At 41.0% G+C, this 23,020-nt stretch overlaps 1 protein-coding gene across 3 annotated transcripts in view; it reads left to right on the top strand.

Annotated features, from left to right (window-relative positions):
* The window catches only part of IQGAP2 (IQ motif containing GTPase activating protein 2), a 387,646-nt gene that overhangs the window by 208,674 nt on the left and 155,952 nt on the right, over positions 1-23,020 (top strand). For 2 of the 3 annotated variants that reach the window (XM_089694224.1, XM_089694223.1), the window contains exons 11-14: positions 3,446-3,533; positions 9,025-9,188; positions 16,837-16,997; positions 21,409-21,533. In XM_089694224.1, coding sequence (XP_089550350.1) covers positions 3,446-3,533; positions 9,025-9,188; positions 16,837-16,997; positions 21,409-21,533 — 538 coding nt within the window. The remainder of the gene's footprint in view (positions 1-3,445; positions 3,534-9,024; positions 9,189-16,836; positions 16,998-21,408; positions 21,534-23,020) is intronic. The other variant, XM_089694225.1, reaches the window with a different exon arrangement.

Below are 23,020 nucleotides of genomic sequence, written 5' to 3'. Positions count from 1 at the left end.
GGAGTAGCCAGTGGGAGTAGAAAATGTGCCAGCGTCAGTAGGAGTAAAAAAAATGACATAGTGCTTGTAGTCCGTGGAAGGAGGAAGAGTGTCCAGTCATAGGTATTAATGGAGTGCCCCATCATCGGTGTTAGCGGGAGGAATGGTGCCCCATTATTGGTGTTAATGGGAGTAATGGTGACCCATCATTGGTGTTAGTGTGAGGATTAGTGCCCCATCATTGGTGTCAGTGGAAGGAATAGTGCCCCATTCTTAGTATTAGTTAGAGGAATAGTGCCCCATCATTGGTGTTAGTGGGAGGAATAGTGCCCCATCATTGGTGTCAGTGGGAGGAATAGTGCCCCATCATTGGTGTCAGTGGGAGGAATAGTGCCCCATTCTTGGAGTTCGTTATAGGAATAGCGCCCCATCATTTATGTTAGTGGGAGGAATAGTGCCCCATCATTGGTATTAGTTGGAGGAATAGTATCTACTTGTTTATATCAGTGGGAGGAATAGGGCCCCATCATTGGTGACAGTGGGAGGAATAGTGCCCCATCATTGGTGTTAGTGGGATGAATAGTGCCCCATCATTGTATCAGAAGAAGGAATAGTACCCCATCCTTGGTATTTGTTGGATATAATTGTTTATATCAGTGGGATGAATTGTGCTCCATCATTGGTGTCAGTGGAGGGAAAAATGTTGCATAGTTGGTGCCAGTGGAAGAAATGGTGCCTCCTTGTTGGTGTCAGTGCGAGGAACAGTACCCAGAGGGCCAGATAGAGGCAGGCAAAGGGCCACATTCGGCCCACGGGCCACAGTTTGGAGACCACTGCTTTAAGGCATGGTATATCATTATTTCCTGTCTGTGTGCAATGCAAACATTTTCTCAATTCGTTTTCTTGGGTTGCTCTGCATACTTGTAAGAGATACAAGCCAATATATAATTTGGCTGAAATATGATAATGTATGTAAGGAGCTTGAAGCCATGACCATATAGAAATCCAACTCAAACAAGCAAAAATTAGTAGTGGTATGCAAAGTATAGCAGTTCATAACAGACAAAAGAAAACTTTTTTATATGATCTGATTGCGGTAGGCTCAAACATGATTGGTTGCTGAAGGCGTGCTTTTCACATCCCACTTAGCCCTGGTCCATACCAGTGCAACTTGTCATGCGACTTGAAAGTTCAAAGTCGCATGACAAGTCTCACCCCTTTTGTGGCAATGAAACCATACAAATCGGGGCGACTCAAGTTGCAGCGACTTTGAAATATTTTCCTGCACTATTCCTTTGTGAATTCAATGTGACTTGCATTAACATCTGAGTAGCGCGACTTCAAAACCGCACTGGTGTGAACCACAGCTTAGAACTGACTTTGTGACTAAGCTCAATGATAATGTGTTTGTGAAATATTTGTACATTCTTTATTTGCACAGCTTTACTTGCATAGAGTGATCTGTAGTATTATAAAGGTAGAAGTGTTCCTGTTGGACCAATTAATTATGAGAACATTCACATGAATGTAGTGTATACTTTCACTAAGAACTAGAAGTGGAATTAAATGCCTTTGTACTTGAAGCCTGATTATGGCCCCCACAGCTGATCTGTGTACTGTATTGAGAGGGGGTTTTATTTAGCAGCGGAGAATTTAATAAAATATAGTTTTCTTTTTTCTCATTTTCTTACTCACTGTACACTCAAATGATGTCCCCAGCTTCCAGCTCCCAGCCTGCCACCTCCCAAGGAGTGTTTAAAAAAAACTGGAGATCTGCTTTAAGACCTAAAGAAATACAATGTAGGCAGTGTTGCTTGTTAACTCTAAAGCTGGCCATTGATTTTTAAGGGCGTTCATATGTGCAGGTGTGATCTGACCACCTAAGGCAACAAATCTTTAGGGCACTGCTAAACCCTCCATAAAATTGCAGTGTTGGTTGTGCACTCCTTCTAGTTTCTGTTAGTGTAGGAGGGGTGCAAGTGAAGTAGGTAGATTTTTGCTGGCATTGGATATTTTGTGAGGATATCAGAGGCTATCAGATCAGGTTTACAGTCCTGCCTGACCAATGTTCCCCTAATGGCTGTTGGCTGACAGGTGTCCATATTTCTCCATAAACATGTTTTTATCATATCTCATCTCATTGACAGGAACTATATAATGCCCTCTAGTATTCCATCATTGTCACCTTGTACATGTGCACCTCAATTGATACTTCTTTTTCCAAAAAAGGTTTATTTTATTTTGAAATAAGAAAGGCATAACAAGTCATATACGGATACGGAACACAGTCCGCGCATAAACATCTGTCATAATCTCCCGTAGCGCAGACGGGTCATAAGTTGTTTACTTGAAGTGTGAATTACCCTTATACAAAAGATCACATTATAGCAGTTGAGTAAACTAAACCAAAAAAAAAAAGAATACTGATTATAATAGGTAGTCTAGAGGATTATAGTGGATGCTGCTCTGATGCGTAGGGATTATTCAAATAATGGGACCATGAGGCGCAGTACAAAATATCATTTGAAGGCGTGCAAGTCTTCTGTGTCCGTAGCCGGGCAATGTAGGGTTCTTATCGTGAAGGACAATCATACCTATATGTGAAAGGGCACCCTGTCCCTCATAAAAGATATAGTTATTTGTAGAGGACAAAGGTGTGAAGGAAAGAAGGAAAGGAAAAGAAGAGAGAAAGGCACATCAGGTGAAAGGAAGTGTGAAGAGTAGCATCATAGAAGGAAGGGGATAAAAAAAAAAAAAAAAAAAAAGGGGGGGGGGGAATGGAGGGGGTCAAATAATAAATAGTGGCTGTTAACTAATCATATCACGTAACATTATTTATGGTGACGTAGATTATACCTTTATGTAAGAGATGGTCCGGGTAGACTCAGTCTATGGAGCAATTCTAGAGGTGAGAGCTCTAAAGGTGTTTGAGTTCTTGAATCACATCTCATTCATTCATAGAAAAACGATAAATACTGGTGGTTTGAAAGTGTTTCCAACATGCCCAAGTCTTCCTGAATCTCTCGGGGTGTTCTTTTGCCACTGAAATCAGCTCCTCCATCTCCGCAATCCTGATGACCCTAAGAAACCACTCCCGCACAGTGGGAACCTGTTTTGACCGCCAGTGAACAGGGATACATTGTTTTGCCGCATTTATCATGTGCAAGGCAAGAGACTTACGATAAGTCCGAAAAGGAAGTGAGGAGTGGTGGAGTAGAAATTGTGCCGGGGTGAAGTCTAGATTGTATGTGGTTATTTGTGAAACTAAGTCTCGCACTTAATTGATACTTCTGGTTCTTAGTGAATAATCCATCTGCAGTCAGCTGTCACTATCCTATATAAGGATGGCCTGCTCCTTCTTATGTCTAAGTATTGTTAGCAGTCATGTTCTTTCTGCATTTTATGCTCCATGGTTCTTCCAGCTGTAAAACATTAACTGAAAGGTTTCTCTTCTCCTGATCCCTAGAAAGCAGGTGTCCCCAGTTCCCTTGACAAAAGTGAGATACAGAAGGAAGTTAGTGTTGCCAATAAGGAGGCTGAGGCTAACGTACTTAGTGAGTAATCCCAGAAATGTCTGTCTTGCACCTGAGTGTTAATCTTCTTCATTAATCAGTGCATGCAGAAATGAAAGTTGTTGATTAATACAGCACCAAATTTTATGAATAAATGTTGTTTCTGTTACTGTCCTTCTCAGTGTTTCAATTGCTCCAATCACCACTCTGTGCAGTATTCGGAGTGTTCTTTTTGTATCAGGTAGTTAACATTTCTTTGTTTCATTGTGTACAGCATTTTCAGCAGCTGGTGATCAATACCTGCTGAAACTGCTTCACAGATTGCATGGCACTCCTGCAGTATTGCTGCTCCTTTCATACCCTTCCCATTAGATCACTCGAGAAAATTACAAACCAAACCTATCTGTAGGTGTCTGAAGATAACAACACTCTGCTGTCTGCAAAAAGTCCAATTATAGTTAGTCTAACTTGAGAAGAAATTCTGTATCATTCACAAATATATATACAAAATCTCTGCCTTGGTGAACGTATTAAAATTGTGTTTTGTTATCCAACAGATCATACAAATATTCCCATCGCACATCTTCCTGGCTAAAGCCTGGGATGCTACAGCAATGACCATCTTGTAAACTTTAGATCAATATACAAGGAAATATTAGTCGCCAACACAGCATGGCATGCTAGAGGAAGGTGGCCTATGCAATTTAGAAACAATGCGCTTAAACATGATGTGCTTTGGTAAAACTTTGGACTTGTAAATGGATCAGTGGTGTGCTGATGACATACAGTATGCTTCCTTATTCTAGTCTAAAGGTTTTACCTTTTAGGCGTACCTAAAAATATCACATATCTGCTCCTTATGTACACTATAAGTCCAAATGAATGTGGATTCCCCTCCAAGTTGTTGAGTTCAGGTGTTTAAATTAAACTTATATTTTTGCACTTCAAACGCTATAGCAGCAGTTTGGGGCATGCCATAAAAGCATGATTTGAAGAGTTTGGTGTGGAGGAGGTCAAGTGGACCGCACAGACCCCTAAGCTCATATCTACTGAACACTTTTGCAATTAATTGAAACACTGATAGTAGGCCAGATCCTCTTGTCCATCATCCTTGTCTGATCCCACAAACACTCTTATAGCTAAATAGGAACACATTCCCACTGACGCACTTCAAATTTTTGTCAAAAACTCTCCTAGAAGAGTAGAGGCCATTATAGCTGCAAAGGAAGGGGGCAATGCCATACGAATGCCCATGGCTTTCAATGGGGATGTCCAAAAATCTCATATAGGTGTCCACAAACATCTTGCCATATAGTCTATCCCTTCCATATTGATGATTAATCATCCTGAGCCTCCCTACAGACTTAAAGCAAGAGAATCCAGGGCTTGAGACTATACATTTTGCACTTACGTTTGGACCCCTTTCCCTTCAACTGTGAATTCCTGATCCAGGAACATTTCGACCCTCTGTTCATCATAAATTCACCTTGTCCTGATCAATAGATCTTGCCATCTCAGAGTTCTTTTTATAGACTCTATTTTTTTATTAAATACTACTGTATATTTATTAGGAGCATGTGTAAAACTGGTCATTCCCTTTTATGATATTACGTTTATTATTTAGCTACACCAAGCTGACTTCCTGTCCACCATTTTTATTGAAGGACTATTTAGCCTTTCCCTTACCCAAAAATGCTTCCAAAACGTCAAAAAAAGTAAATTAGCATTTTTCATATGGGTATATGAAAGAAATATCTGTGTATTTTTGAAAGGATATATAAAGTTTTTATTTGGAAATTTTGTGTGTATGTTTGTGAATGTAATCTACATCATCCATCTAATCATATAAGAGAACATACTGGCAGTTTGACAAATTAGCAGGTTTATGAATAATTGGAACACACTGTGTTTAATTTGATGCATTTTATTATTTACAAAAAACTATTAAAGTTAATAGTAATATTCTGTTAGCTTTTCTCTATGGTTTGAAAGGAGTCCAATATTGCTTGTATTTGTAGAGGTGTCATCTTCACAGTTCACAATAATGTACATGAGGTTTCAAGTGGGGAAACAGGATATAATAAGGGGATCTATAGTTGTCTTCTCATCCATCTACAGCCTCTATGATGGTAGCAGAGTTAAAAAAAAAATAAAAATACTATATTACCCTTTTGAACAACCGTTGCTTATCTTCCTATTAAATCTTTGTATAACTTTAATACATTAATTGAATTGTGAATTGTGTACACATCAGTCAGTTGAGAACCTCAGTTTACATATCAGTGATTATTTCATGTGCAACATACATCGTTTCCAGTGTAGCTGTCCTAGTAGTCATTTAGTGTACAAAAAAGAAAGTATCTTTAGATAAGGCACCCATACATGGGGTTGGAGTAATATACATTCAGCAAGTGTTTCTATGACAATTTGAGCAACTTGAGACTAGAAGGGTTACCAGTTGATTACCTAAAACCCTCTACTCCAGTACCTTGGTGTGAACAATGGGACATTGTTGGTAGACCTGTATACACACTGTCCTAGTCTGACAAAGATAAACAAAGTTAGCTTTAAAGGGTTGGTTCACTTTTCCCCAAAATTCTCACTATGCATTTCATTGCCTTGAATACATTAACATGCTATGCTCTATTATGTAAATAAATGTTTACGCATAAGCAAGAACCCCTAGCTTCATTCCCTACCCACCCATGTGCAGTTCCCTGTCTTTCACAGTTCAGCGTTCTGAGAGAGAGAGAGAATGAGAGAGAGAGAATGAGAGGGAGAGAGAGAGAGGGAGAGAATGAGAGGGAGAGGGATAGGGAGAGAATGAGAGGGGGGAGGGAGAGAATGAGAGAGAGGGAACTGTGGGGGAGAGAGAGAGGGAATGAGGGAGAGAGAATGAGAGCGAGAGAGAGAGAGAGAGAGGGAGAGAATGAGAGGGAGAGAATGAGAGGGGGGGGGGAGAGGGGGGAGGGAGAGAGAGAGGGGGAGGGAGAGAATGAGAGAGAGGGGACTGTGGGGGAGAGAGAGAGGGAATGAGGGAGAGAGAGAGGACGAGAGAGAACGAGAGAGAGCGAGAACGGGAGAATAAGGAACAGAGCCTTGTTCATGGGTGTCCGGGGTTCCGCATCCAATGCTTCGTCCATCCTGCCATCTGCAGTACGGATAGTGGGGGACAATTATGTGAGCAGCTAAAATAGTAAGCATTTATGTACAAAATTGAACACAGCATGTTAAAGTGGAAACTAATGCACAGTGAGGTTTAGTTGAAAAGTAAGTGAGCCCTGTAAATTTAAAATGTATCTGTAGCCAAAATCTTTTCCAAACACTTTAGTGAAAATGTTTTAGCTTTAGATACAATTTAACTCTCTGGGTGTACATACACAGTCATCTGAAATAGTCCAAATCCTATGTGTGGGTATCTTTTATCTTATTATTTTTTTTCTTTTTAACAGGGTTCTAAATTGGTAGATTGTTTTTCTAACCTGCCTAGTGCTAACTGTGCGCTTTAATTCCCAATGACTGAACTGTAGATCTTCCATGTTGTCCTGTGCGGTGTGCCTGCATGAGTGCATCTACTTGTCTTCGTTATAGTTTGCCCTAAACAGCAGGTCTTGTGTAATGTTTTCTTTTTAAACAGACTTACTAACATTATGTGCTGCCTGGTACTGTCTGAATGGATGTGTGTAAGTTTAACATATACAGCTGAAACTCATTTTCTGTTCCTCTATGTTAAATATTTAGGGGTTGATTTACTAAAGGCAAATAGACTGTGCATTTTGCAGAGTGTAGATGCGCTCTGCAAGAGCAGTTGCTCCAGAGCCTAATAAATGAGTTAAAGCTTCACTTTGCAAAGAATACCCAATCACATGCAAGGGAAATTAAAAAAAACAAAACAAAAAAAAAAAACAGCATTTTTGCTTGCACATTATTGGATGATGGAAGTCAGCAGAGCTTCTGCTCATTTACTAGGCTCTGGAGCAACTGCTCATGCAGAGTGCAACTGGGCTTTGCAAAATGCATAGTCTATTTGCCTTTAGTAAATCAACCCCTTAGTGTATATAAGAAGATTGTATCATGATTGCATAATAACCATCTAATTTCCATATTCTGTCATCCTTTTCATTCTTTCTCTTAAGAGGAAAGAAAGTATCCTACTGTCACCTATGGCGCTTTTAAAGTTTTAAAGTGTACCTGTGACATCTTAAGAGATAAGAAACAGGTGTCTGTACAATTATTTCAAGAGTGTACTAGGAGCACCAGAACCCAGGGTTCTATATAATGCTAATTCTAACCAGAGCTCTGGCCTGCCCCTTTTCATATCCTTGCTTTCCTATTAATCATGAAATATAATAACTGCTTTACTGACCAATAGAGAGGTGTCGAGGGAGGGACACCTCCATGCAAGCTCTGTTTACAATTTAACTAATAGAGGACCCCCAGGTTTTATTAGTGCTTTGGAAATAACTTTGATATGTGCCAACCAGTTGCAGCTATCAAGACACCATAGGTTTGCTTTAAAGGTTTTATCTACCCAAAAATGGTATTCTTGTTTTTGAGCACTAATGGGTTGAATCACACAAAGGTTTCTTTTTTTTTTTTTGGCTACTCAAGTTGAAAGATCTCGTTGCTTTTAGTTGGCGTTTTTCTCTTCCCACGATGCTAAAATGAGGGTTTGACTTTCTCACAGACATATTTTTCATTTGTTTGTGGATTATGCATTGGCGATCACGTATTTGTGTCAGTTTTCTATATTAAGGAAAGTAAATAGTTTGGCCGTCCCAAAATAACAATTTGTTTTGTATTGTAAGAAATGATATTGAAATATCCCTTTGCTGGGGGTCTTCATCATAAATTACCTGCCATGATCTGGCTTTAGCTGTCATCATGACCAACAGAAAGCACTCGGAACTGCTGGCTGTTCCTAGAAGAAAAAAAAAAGCTGCTCAACTCATGTCCTAGAAATCCAAGTTTAATGCCAAGAACATACTGGTAGTGATTTATAGTGGCAAGCTTAGACTTCACTCAACCAATCTATAATTGTCAGTCCACCTAAAACTAATATTTAATTTGGTTGGTTGTGGTTTGAGTTAGCCACTGGTCTCTCCCTATAGAGCTCTGTGGCTAGACCACTGTCCATAAATTCCAAGGTCAGCACCCCTGGTATAATTATTTAGTGGGGTTTCAGTCCCCCTTTTTGACCTTTCATTCAGTTAACTTTATGAAGCATGCAGCAGCAGGAGTGACACTTCCATTGCTATAGCAGAAGGTTAAAAAAGAAAGGACTGTGGTCTTTGGGGATATTTCAGTATTTAAGTTCTTAGTAGATTTAAGAAGTACAATGATTCAACTTCACCATTCCACCAGTAGCTAAAATACCATTTTTGTTTTTTTTTTGTGTGAACCTACCCTTTGATCTGAGCGCACCCCCACATTTAGTCCATATGGTGTGTTGTCACTCTTGGTAAGTATCCCTTTTTATGCTTACATCAGTTCTCTAATTTTCTTTTATTTCCATTGCTGTGCTAAAATGTAGCATTAGGAGCTGTGGAAAAGATCAATAATGCAATACGCAGCGGCGATTCCTCCCAAACCCTGGCTGCTCTGCAGCTTCCTGAGGCTCACCTGCCAGCTGTACATCCCTTTGCAGAGACTTTGTACCAGAGCGAGCTTCTCAGCCTGCAGAAGCAGAATCCTGAGGTAGGAGTCATCCCACAAACACACATTTATTATGAGATCATGTAACTCTTCCTGACAGATCAGTAATTGTACTGTGGGTGGTGGGATGTGGAGACTGCCAAGCAGAAAAGACAAAAATAACAAGTCGGTGTTCTTCTGTAGAATCCTCTGTACTGCTATCAGGGGGAATAAACAACTTAGAAATGAGTGAGAAATTCAGGCATGTGGGATAATAATGTGTCTAATTACATGAAAAGCCTTCTGAGCTTACACCTGTTGTGTATGTTTACTGCATGGGGCACTATAAAGAGGAACATTACTTAGAGCTATTTACAGTATAGCTAAAGCTTTAACTTGACATGTATGTAAAAAATACATCCTTAAACTAAAATATAATAAACACTTTTTAAAACCCAACTGGCCAAATGTTTGTTTTAGTTTTTTACATAATTGAGAACCTCAGTCAAGTTTTTATTGCTGTCCGTGTCTTTGTGGGGAAGATTGGTACCTGTATTCCTGTCCCAGGGACAGGGTGTCACAAAGATAGGAGAGATGGGATATCCTTCTGAGGTGGCAAAGGACATCAACAAAACCACTCGTATTAAGCAAGTTTGTGGAAGAGTTACAACATTGGTCAGTTTATTTCTTTTATGTACCGTCCTTTCTCTGTGACACTTGCATCCTCTCATTGCTTTTTTTGGTTTCCTTAAGACAGGAAATCAGGGGAAATCTCCCCATTGATGACACAGATAGCAATACCTACTCCATTAAAAAAAAAAAAAAAAAATGTTTTATAAGGTTTAGCTGGAGTTGGACTTTAAGGCCTCATTCACTCCATGTTTGCAGAAAAACCGATGGAAACTGACACATAGATCTCACTTGCAGACACATCAGTTTTCATATACTCTTCAATGTATTTTATACACATTACAGATTCCTGAGCAGAAAAAATATGCACGTGATACCAGTGTTGTGGTGTGAACAGGGCATATAGAGAACAATTGATTTCAGTGTGCCCTTGCAGAATGTGTGCAGAAAAATTGACATTTCTGCACCATGGTGTGAACGAGGCTGAAAGGGTCTCCAACAACAGGTGCCAACAGACACGTGGGAAAATATAAAAGACTAAGACACTTGAAAATAAACTACATTCTTATGCAATGTTCTGTTTTTAAGATGTGCTATCAGTCTAGGCGACAAATCAGAGGATGGGCACACACACACAATAGAAATGTCCTGGCATTGTAGTTACAGATGTTAGTTAAAATCTGTAGTTAAAATAGTGAAGAACTGTCAACATTTCCTTGCTTGAAAACCCAATCATCATTATAGCTTAGATTGCAAAGGTTAATACATAAATAAATAAATAAAATAGTGAATGCATGGACCACATACCCAGCTAGTGGCTGAGTCACATTGAGAGGCATCAATAACTTCACCTGTGTTTATATGTGCTTTCAATACATGTACTGTTGTTTGGGGGGGGGGGGGGGGGTTTGGGGAAAGCTGGGCTGTTGCAAACACCCTCACAATCCAGAAATGTGGACAGGAAACCCTCAAGATGAATACAGAAGATATGAGGGAGAACAGCCAATCTATTAAAAAAAAAAAAAAATTTTGTTCCTGGGAAGGGTAATCATTTTTGTATTTAAATAAGGAATTCTGGAGCACAGAGGTGAAGTTATTCCAAAATAATAGATAATAAACAGGATATCAGATGTACTCGAGGCACATAACATATGATTCCGTTCTGGGGCAGGCACGGAAAATTAACACTGTTGGAAAATATCATATAATATCCATGGATATAACCAACTCTTTGAAAAGTCTGTGAGGCACAAAGTGTAAAATGGCGTAAGATAGCGGCAGTCGTCCTATAGAGCAAAGCCAACTCTGCATGCAAAGACAGAAAAGAAGAAAACAGGAGGCGCCATTCTAAGTGCAGTGGTAAATGCTGTATTTAATAATATAGGATTAAAAACACTCACAAGAGGCAATAGATAAACAAGCTAATCTGTGTAGGGGGATATGACCGCTCCTCTCCATCCTGCTGGTATCGCCGGTCATGCCATGGGTGTCGGCTAAGATGGTATGGAGCCGTTAGTGCAGTAGGGGAGATGTCCCTGATGTGTTGGAGTACAGTGGAGACAATCCGACGGCGTCTAAACCAGGAAGAGTCCGCGCTAACCAGCGTGGAACGCACCGGCACAAATGACTTCACCGGAAGAAGCGGAGAGTCAGATGTGGAGGGTACCAGGAACACAGACAGAGAAACAGGCTACGCGCCCGGAGCCTCTAGCTTCTTCTACAGGCCTGATGGTACTTGGGATAGGTGAAACTTAAATAGAGAAATGCCATTGTCGTGGGACAAAAATGTCCAGCAAAGATTATAGGGACAGTGTAATAATAATACTAAGTAAAAACTCATCTGTTGGGACAATACATAAAAGAAACAACAGAAGGATAAATTACATATATAAAAAGAAACATATAAAAGAAAGGATAAATGCAATGAATAATACATAAATTAATTACTCATGTATATGGGAAAAAAATAGAATAATAAAATATATAATATAGATTAGGAGAATGGGACCCAAAATAAATAACGATAAGGGTCAGATACCGTAAACGTCTGTGAAAAATGTACAATGTGGATAGGATTACAACACACAATAAATTATAGCAAGGACTGCCTAATTATAAAGTGAAAATGGATAAAACAAAGAAGATCTTAGACACTGTAAATGTATACAGAAAGGAACCTAGACACTATGAATGTATAAGCATGTTGGTGTGTATATCTACATATGTGTTGTATATAGTGCGTTAGCTAAGATGGATAAAAGGATATATGGTGTATCTGGATGAGCTGCACAAGATTAAAGTACTGTATGCATTTCAATTTCTTCATTAAGCCCCCCTGGAACTAGGGTGCCCAACCTATAAATCCAATAGGTGGCATTATCATCCAAAATAGAATAGATTATATAAAAGAGGCCAACAGGCTGCTCTCTCACCACAATACATATCAGAAGTTAAACTACAACCCTTTACCAGCTTTCTCCAATGAAGCCACGGTCCTCATTAATTTAGCATTGGAGAACAAGGTTACCATGAACATGGAGGCTTCTTTTCTGAAAAAGGAGTTTTACCAGACCCCCTACTTTTCCCACCTCCTGAAAATACATAAGAACCTATATAACCCACCTAGCCACCCCATCATGGCAGCTATGGACAGCGTCACCAATGGTTTCTCAATATATGTAACTATTTTTTACAGCCACTGGCCCAAAATCTATCCTCTTATATTAGAGATGGTATACACCTTTTAGATCTGTTTCTGCCCTGTAATTGGAAACCCACATACTTATGGGTTTTGTTGGATGTCACATCCCTGTATACATCCATCCCTCATGAGGTAGGCCTTCAAGCCATCCAACATTTCTTAGCGGAAGACCCCTGATAAACCCTCGACAAGCCCAGTTCATCCTGGAAGCCACCCAGTTTTGCCTACAGCACAACTATTTTGAATTCAAAGGGAACTATTTTTTACAGAAGAATGGCACAGCTATGAGGGTACATTTTGCCCCCAGTGACTCCAATCTCACCATGGGCTTCTGGGAACACAAATATATAACAAACAACAACCCATTTGCATCCCATATTGTATATTATGGGAGATACATAGATGACACAGTCATCATATGGGATGGCTCCCCCCCATACTGTTGATACTTTTGCACAATCCTGCAATTGCAACCACCTAAGATTTTTAGATTTATACCTTCGTCATGATGATGGTAAGATTATTTTCTAAAAACCACGTTAAGCCTACGGCTGGCAAACTCATACATCCATTATTGGAGTTGCACCATCCTAAGTGGGTTAAGAACATCCCAAAGAGTCAATATTGCCGATTAAGGAATAATTATACCAGGAAGATAGACTACCGTATTTTTCGCTCCATAAGACGCACCTGATCATAAGACGCACCTAGGTTTTAGAGGCGAAAAACAAGAAAAAAAAATATTCTGAACCAATGGACTGCAGACACAGTACAGGGGATGACCAGAGACTGCAGACACAGTACAGGGGATGACCAGAGACTGCGGACACAATACAGGAGATGACCAGAGACTGCGGACACAATACAGGAGATGACCAGAGACTGCGGACACAATACAGGAGATGACCAGAGACTGCGGACACAGTACAGGAGATGACCAGAGACTGCGGACACAGTACAGGGGATGACCAGAGACTGCGGACACAATACAGGAGATGACCAGAGACTGCGGACACAATACAGGAGATGACCAGAGACTGCGGACACAATACAGGAGATGACCAGAGACTGCGGACACAGTACAGGAGATGACCAGAGACTGCGGACACAGTACAGGGGATGACCAAAGACTGCGGACACAGTACAGGGAATGACCAGAGACTGCGGACACAGTACAGGAGATGACCAGAGACTGCGGACACAGTACAGGAGATGACCAGAGACTGCAGACACAGTACAGGGGATGACCAGAGACTGCGGACACAATACAGGAGATGACCAGAGACTGCGGACACAATACAGGAGATGACCAGAGACTGCGGACACAATACAGGAGATGACCAGAGACTGCGGACACAGTACAGGAGATGACCAGAGACTGCGGACACAGTACAGGGGATGACCAAAGACTGCGGACACAGTACAGGGAATGACCAGAGACTGCGGACACAGTACAGGAGATGACCAGAGACTGCGGACACAGTACAGGAGATGACCAGAGACTGCGGACACAGTACAGGAGATGACCAGAGACTGCGGACACAGTACAGGAGATGACCAGAGACTGCGGACACAGTACAGGAGATGACCAGAGACTGCGGACACAGTACAGGAGATGACCAGAGACTGCGGACACAGTACAGGAGATGACCAGAGACTGCGGACACAGTACAGGGAATGACCAGAGACTGCTGACACAGTAAAGGGGATGACCAAAGACTGCGGACACAGTACAGGGAATGACCAGAGACTGCGGACACAGTACAGGGAATGACCAGAGACTGCGGACACGGTGCAGGAGATGACCAGAGACTGCGGACACGGTGCAGGAGATGACCAGAGACTGCGGACACGGTGCAGGAGATGACCAGAGACTGCGGACACAGTGCAGGAGATGACCAGAGACTGCAGACAGTGCAGGGGATGACCAGAGACTGCTGACCTTTGGGGAGGGAGGGGGAGCGGGTACCTGAATTTGACAGGTGCCCGCTCCCACTTCCGCGGAGTTGTCCTTCCCTCTTCTTCTCGGGCCGGCTTCTGTGACAGCCGGGTGCCCACTGCGCATGCGCGAGAAGCACTGCGCTTTGTGAATGGCCCGGAGCCTTCTGGGACCTGTCATGTGTCCCAGAAGACACCGGATCATTCACAAAGCGCAGCACATGTGCAGTGGGCACCCGGCTGTCACAGAAGCCAGCGCGGGAAGACTGTGCAGCGCTGGAGCTAGGAACAGGTAAGGCCCTGCAGGAGAGAACAGCTGAGCGGCCGGCCCGGTATTCTGACATGGTGGCGGCAGAAATACCGGACCGGCCGCTTTATATTCGCTCCATAAGACGCACTGACATTTCCCCCCCTTTTTTGGGGGGGAAAAAGTGCGTCTTATGGAGCGAAAAATACGGTATATTGCACGTGGTGAAATTCTCGCTAAAATTATTGGAGAAAGGATATCCCGCCCCTCTCATTCAAGACACGTTCCAGCATTACCAAAAGAAACCAGTCCAAAAGTCTGGAAATTCAGTCTTGGATGAAAATATACAACCCATTCGCTTTATCACTCAAGTCCATATCCAATATAGAAAAATGGAAAACATCTTAGACACTGGTCCATACTGTTTCAAGATCCTTTTTTACAAACATTCATTACAGAATATCCCAAGGTCTTGTATCAAAAAGCCAGAAATATCAAAAGTAAAATAGCCATCAACAAGATCAAACGTATCCCAGATGTCAAGCTGCAAATTACACTTATCCCTTTGACTGGTATTTATCAATGTAAAAAGGCATTATGTCTCACGTGTTCCTTTATCCAGCATGGTCAAAAAACTTACACTATCAAAAGGAAAACTTATTCCATCAAGGAATTTTACAAGTGTTCCACAGAATACGCCATCTATTGTTTGACATGCTCGTGTGGATTATTCTATGTAGGGAGAACCATTAGAACCTTACGGAAACGCTTTGGTGACTGTAGACGTCTTATAGAAGCTGGATCCGACAAACCTAGTGTCCCAAGACATTTCTCAGAACACCACCAGAAATCAACCACAGGGCTTTTATATGGGTCATAGAACATATCCCAAAATTACCATCCATGGCAGAACATTTCAAGCGCCTCTGTCAGCACGAATCGTATTGGATTTATACGTTGGGCACTCTTGTTCCAGGGGGGCTTAATGAAGAAACTGAAATACATACAGTACTTTAATTTAATCTTATGCAGCTCATCTACATACACCATATATCCTTTTATCTATCTTAGCTAACGCACTATATACAACGCATGTGTAGATATATACACCAACATGCTTATACATTCATAGTGTCTTGGTTCCTTTCTGTATATATTTACAGTGTCTGAGACCTTTGTTTTATCCATTTTCCCTTTATAATTAGGCATTCCTTGCTATAATTCATCATATGTTGTAATCCTATACATATTGTACATTTTTCACATAGACATTTATGGTACCTGACCCTTATTGTTGTTTATTTTGGGTCCCATTCTCCTAATCTTTATTATAATATATATTTTTTTCTTATTTTTTTTTTTTCTTTTTTCCATATACACGAGTAATTAATTTATTTATGTATTATTCTTTGTATTTATCTTTTATATATTTCTTTTTATATATGTAATTTAGTCTTCTGTTTCTTGTATGTATTATCCCAACAGATGAATTTTTACTTAGTATTATTATTACAATGATCATTTAATCTTTGCTGGGCATTGTTGTCCCACGACAATGGCATTTCTCTATTTAAGTTTCACCTATCACAAGTATCATCAGGCCTGTAGAAGGAGCTAGAGGATCCGAGCGTGTAGTCTGTTTCTCTGTCTGTGTTCCTGGTATCCTCCACATCTGACCCTCTGCCTCTTCCGGTGACATCATTTCCACCGGTGCATTCCACACTGGTTAGTGCGGACTCTTCCTGATTTTGATGCCGTCGGATTGGCTCCACTGTACTCCAACATATCAGGGACATCTCCCCTACAGCACTAACGGCTCCATACCATCTTAGCCGAAACCCATGGCATGACCAGCGGTACCTGCAGGACGGAGAGGAGTGGTCACATCCCCCTACACAGATGAACTTGTTTATCTATTGCCTCTTGTGAATGTTTTTAATCCTATATTATTAAATACAGCATTTACCACTGCACTTAGAATGGCGCCTCCTGTTTTCTTCTTTCCCATTTTTCTATTTAAACCAAATGAGTTTTAACTAGGTTTACTTTAATGTGTGTTCTTTAACATTTACAAATAAAAAACATGGGGTTAGTCTACTTTTGTCTTGCAAATCCATCCAAGTTCTGCATAATGTTTTTTGTAACATATCGCACAATATATCATTTAACAATTAATATATACTTTGTGCCAACAGAACTACTTAACGCAAGAACAGCTGTTTATTGCTGTGGAGATGCTATCTTCTGTTGCACTGCTGAATCAAGCTCTTGAGACCAGTGACATAAACTCTATTAATTCACATCTTGCCAGCCAGGCCATAGGTTTCAACAATTTGGAAGAAGATAACATGCAACGGTTGGTGTCATTAATATTGCAAATTGTGTAAGACTGACAGCCTTTCTTAGTTGCTAATAAATGGTAGTGGTGTAATACAGTGGGTACAGCCATATTTTTTTAATGGAATGAGAGAACTGCATTTCAATTGAATAGGGACCAGTTCTGCATACGTCAAAGACACATCTTTTAAAAATAAGCATCAGAGTTGACACTGGTTTCTACAAGCTGATGTTGTACTGGTTTTTTGTATACAATATATGCTCTTTCTACATGTAAATGGCAGCCTCTTCTTGCTGCTTGAGCAAGCATAAGTAAGTTACACTTTTAGCTGTTCAGTAATGTAAAGTGTTGCTTACCGCTCATATTTTTTATGACCTGAAAAGTTGTTGGTGAAGCAAGTTGCTCAACCGTCCTGCCATGCTTTGCATTGTGTTACTTGATTTAAGGGCAGTTTAGCATGTGGTGAACAAAGTAAGATGGAATAACGGTGCTACACAAAATTTCCAGACTGTGTGCCAAAACGCACTCAAAGCTGAATGTAAGACAGAAGCTTTAAATGTAAATTCAATGCTTATAAGGTTGGCCAAATAATGTTAAAGCTCAACTTCAGAGCGGTGAAGAGGTTGAACGAATCACCTTTTTTTATTTATTGTTGTTTGTTTCCCAGTTTGGGATGTTGGGGGATCTGACCAGTGTTGCATCAGGATGTGGAGGAAAATCTACCCAATGTGGTCAAAGGCAGCAATTAAAACATATTTTCTGGATGAGCAATGCAGAACTGGAACCTCTTTCAGTCTGTGACACCTCACGGAATGTCTAGGGCAGTGTTTCTCATCTTTTTTCAGTCAAGGCACCCTTTAAAATTCTGCACAATCTTGAGGCACCCCATTCTAAAATGTAAAAACTAAACGAATAGTTTTGCATAACAGAAAAAACTCCACACACGTAGGACACCTAACATCAAAGGTGGCTTTGTTTAACAAAAAAAGGTAATCTAGATCCATCTGCTGCTTGTTGACAATTTTTGGGCAATTCTTAGGCATTTATTTTTCCAAGATGCCCCAAAGGAACCCAGATGACACCCTGGCTGAAAAAGACTGGTCTAGGGCACGGTTGTTTAAAGGATAAATTCACCTTTTAACAAAAAATAATAAATGCACATTTTTTGCAGGTACAAAAATGTGCATTTATTATTTTTGTTGCAGGAGCCTGTAAAGCATTGCACAAGCGATCAGGAGATCGCTGGTGCCATGCAGGTCTTCTACAGACCTGTCAGTATATCGGCTTGCCCGTACATCCCGTACAAGCAAGCCGATGCACTCTGACAGGAAGACTCAATGAACTACCGCAGTGCTGTGGTAGTTCATTGAGAACTACAAACCGACAACCACTAAGGCTGTCAGGACTTCTTTTCTCATTCACAGAGGACTGTGAATGAGTGATGAGGCTGGGTGGGCAGAGCTCCGCATGGAAGCAGGTTTTTACACTTTTGACAGCTAGCAGTGCCTGAAGATCGCAGGGGAGCAGGGGCTGGTCCTTTCAGAACATAACTCCAAAATGGAAAAAAGAAGGGTTGGATTTTGCAGATACCAACAATCATACAGAATTGTAATAAAAATATTGCTTTATTGGCAAAATTTAAAAAAAGAGTTCTCATACGTGAACAGTCATTAACCCTGTACATCAATTGTTATCTGCATTATGTAAGTTCCAGCTAACAAGAATCTTTAGATAGCAACTGGAGACCTCAGTGCGTTTCAACTCAGAGAGTCCTTATCAGGAGGAAAGCAGCATGTTCTAGAGATGTAGCCTAAAAAACAACCAAACGAATGCATGTCCTACAGAGAGAGGCTCCCAGGGTGGGATCAGACCGAGTGCATGGGAGAAAAACCCAGTTGCTTTTCATAAAAAGGCAAAAGCGCCTGTCACAGGTAGATCACTAGACTCTAGGGTTTCTAGGATCACCTCAATAGTACCAAACAGACGCGCAATAGAAACAACACTCCAGTGCATGTCTTGGGATGTGGTACCATGATAGTGTACTAGTGAGGACTCGGCATCTAATTTATTGTTCTTTCATAACATGTTACAATGTTACATCCTGAAAATGGGTGCAACATGTTATGAAAGGTGAACTTTGTTTAAACATAACAAAATAATGGCTGGAGTTGAGCATTCAGTGTTATCCTAATAGGCAAAGTGCAGTAGCTCATAGTAACCAGTCAAAAATCTCTTTAATCTAACCTCCTTTAATGGAGACCTGGGTGCTTAGAGCTGCATTGTCATTGCTTTTTTACAGTCTGAATAAATAGGAAGGTGAATATCTTTTGGCAATTCATTTCACTGATCTAGTTATTAAAAATGTGTACGTTATACATTCTACATTTCCTTTAAGGGCCTGTTCACACTAGAATGCAGTACAGGAGTGCCACGTTCCTGCACATCGTAAAGCCCTTGCAATCTGCTGCAGGGATCAGGTCAAAGTTAACGACACCCCAAATGCAGGTGGCAAATGCGTATTTGCCTGCACCAGAACGCAAAATGAACGTTCAAAATTAATAAGCCTGAAATAGCACTGCACAGAACTGCATGTAAATTAGCCAGAAACTGCACAGCGTCCCTGTGTGATTCACATGCAGTTCTTAGTGTGAATGGGCCCTAACGTGTTATGGAACCATATCTTGTCATATCAACTTACTCTCGTTTTCCTGATCTGTTTGTGCAAAGCCTTTGGATTTCCTCTAGCTCAACTATTTGGAGGGGGGGGGGGGGTTAATAGATGAGTGGAGCTCTTGTAGTTGACTACAAAATCATTCTTGAGCTTATTCAGGAATTGAAGGGATAATAAATCTCAACTCTTGTGGTGTTATAAGTGGCATGTGCACTGTCGATGGATAGCTCCTGTTTCTCATCAAAAAGTGAACAAAGATTGTGCCAAAAAAGTATCCATTAATCCAACCGTGTGAGATGGCCTCTCCTTGTAATATGATTGTAGGCAATTCTTAATAACGAAATCACTAGTACATATACCACAAAATGCAATTGCAATTTGTATTCATTTTTTATGCAAGAAAATACTGAATGGTCCTTTTTTTCATCAAATGTAACCAGACAAGAGAGGGAAACTATTATGAATTGGGTTTTATTCACACAAGCGTACATCAGTGTACACCCGTGCCAGAGCTGTGTTTACCCGCACAAGAATGCACAAGTGTCCTGCAGGCAGTCCTATTCATGTAGTTTGGGATGCATCAGCTGTATGAATGCAGATGCTGCTCCAAGTTTGACAGCCATGCAGGTGTGGGTGCCCCATCCCAAATGTACCTTGTCTGGCCATGCACCAGCAGGACTGTCAAATTGGGATTATGGGCTGTGTCCTAGTTGACATGAATGGGGCTTCTGCACAGGGGTCCACAGAACACCTGTAATTCCCCGTGTCTGAAAATATGGCCCTCGCATGCTGTACACTTTAGTATGTCCATTTGAACAGGCCTTGCTAAGGAAAAAAGAGGATATAGGGTAAAATGTTTTTTCATATGGTAAATTTATATTTATTTATATTATCATGTTGTGTGATGCCAGGGAACATCTGCTGCTTTGCTCTGAATCTTACTGACAAGGCAATTCATTCAGGAAGGATAACCATACTTTCCAGCGCTCCAGAAATAAATTGCTAAAGGGAGACCAAGAAAACCAGGACAGGAGTGGCCTATGGATAATGCTTCAGGGATGTAGCCCTCCTCAGACGGGGGAAATCAACCACTGGAAAAAGAGCAGACAGGTGGCGCAAACACCTAGTGCATGTTCCAAACTTTATTCAAAAGTGTAAAAGACAAAAATATACTCACAGACATAGCATGTATATAAAGCTTTGCATAATAGAGATGGCTGCAACAACGGGCAGGGTTTTCTGACTGTCAGTGTGGTGAAGATGCCGACGCGTTTCGGGGACAAATCCCTTTCCTCAGAGCTACTCAAGCTACTTGAATAGCTCTGAGGAAAGAAATTTGTCCCCGAAACGCGTCGGCATCTTCACCACACTGACAGTCGGAACACTGTGCCCGTTGTTGCGGCCATCTCTATTATGCAAAGCTTTATATACATGCTATGTCTGTGAGTACGTTTTTGTCTTTTATACTTTTGAATAAATCTTGGATAATGCACTAGGTGTTTGCGCCACATGTCTACTCTTTTTTCCAATTAATGCAAGAACACAGAGGAGTCTATGGGTTAAGAATTTATTTAGAACTGCAATTTCCTGCTAAGTTACTGTTTATGTACAGTGTTTGGAGCACAGTGTGGAAGATTATTGTATTTTGCATATAACAATTATATCTTTCTTGCTTTTTTCTAATGCTATATAATGGGCATTGTTTATCTTGGTACACTTTTATCTGTAAGCAATAAGGGACTCTTTCCTTATTTTTAGTTATGTTGGCAAGTTGGTGTCTGGGAAGAAGGAAGCTGCAGCACAAGGACAAAGCTATTTAAGTTGGAATGAAATTCAGAATTGCATAGATGCAGTCAACAGTGATGTCCAAGAGGAACATGAACGTAAGTTACTGGTGTCATAAGCTTAGTTTAAATTGTAAAAGTATGTCTGGGCTAAAATGTATATCTCACTAATGCACATATCCTGTGTGTGTATCACATATACACTGCTCAAAAAAATTAAAGGCTCTGTGCGCCATAGAGCTCGATTGGCATTTGCCATTGAACACCAGAATTAGCAGGTCCACCACTGGTGCCCTGTGCTTCTCACAGATGAGAGCAGGTTCACCCTGAGCACATGTGACAGACGTGAAAGGGTCTGGAGAAGCCGTGGAGAATGTTATGCTGCCTGTAACGTCCTTCAGCATGACCGTTTTGGTGGTGGGTCAGTGATGGTCTGGAGAGGCATATCAATGGAGGTATCTGGATGAAATCCTTGGACCCATTGTCAGACCCTACACTGGTGCAGTGGGTCCTGGGTTCCTCCTGGTGCACGACAATGCCCGGGCTCATGTGGCGAGAATATGCATACAGTTCCTGCAGGAGGAAGGAATTGATACCATTGAGTGGCCCCCACGCTTGCCTGACTTAAATCCAATAGAACACCTCTGGGATATCATGTTTTGGTCCATCCCACACAGCCAGATTGCACCTCAGACTGTTCAGAAGCTCAGTGATGCCCTGGTCCAGATCTGGGAGGAAATACCCCAGGACACCATCCATCATCTCATTAGGAGCATGCCCCGATGCCAGGCTTGCATACAAGCACATGGGGGCCATACAAACTACCGAGGGCATCCTTACGTTCCTAACACATTACCCAGTCCATATCAGTATAGATATATATAAAAATAAATATATATATATATATATATACACACACACACATTGCGGGTATATACAAACTTTATTGCCACATTTAAAATCCTATTTGTTTTCATTCTTTGTCTTGCATGTGCATTTCCCCGTGTTTCACAGTTAAGTGGTCAGGCTCAGATTTCACCCCGTCATAGTGCTACATTATACTGTAGACCAGCTGAGAGAGAAATTTGTGATCCAAGGTGTAACCTTGTAATAAAAATGTTGCATACTGTGTCTCACTGCCCCTGTTTAGCATTGCCTTGCTTTTTAACAGATTTGATTAATCTCCATCATTAACGGCCCAGCCTGCTGAACTTTATCTAGAGCAGCCCTTTTTCAAGCAGGGTGCCATCAGGTTTCTCTGCTTTTTAGTTACACAATGCCACATGTTTTTTCATTCTGCACTGTTACAACTGATGAATGATCATCCTTGTTTGCCCCTTCCCTGCCCCTCTCCATCAGCACTGGGGTCACATAAGGTGAATGAATGCAAGAGACTGAGGGAGAAGAGAAAAACTGGAATACTAATCAGTACCAGTGTGCAAAGGTGTATATGCTTTGGAAGAATAAACCACCTCTAATGTTGGGTATCCTATGTGTGTGGACTTTGCTGCATTATGTAAAACTGTTACCTAGTTTTAAAGGGTACATTAACTGAAAAAAGGTTACAAACACTGATCTGAAGGGAG

This window comes from Staurois parvus, unplaced genomic scaffold, assembly GCF_062004578.1.
Source record: "Staurois parvus isolate SC_StPar_1 unplaced genomic scaffold, SC_StPar_1.0 ptg000656l, whole genome shotgun sequence".
Taxonomy (NCBI): Eukaryota; Metazoa; Chordata; class Amphibia; order Anura; family Ranidae; genus Staurois; species Staurois parvus.
Note: the sequence above shows the minus strand (reverse complement) of the source record. Positions and strands in the feature narration are given on the sequence as shown.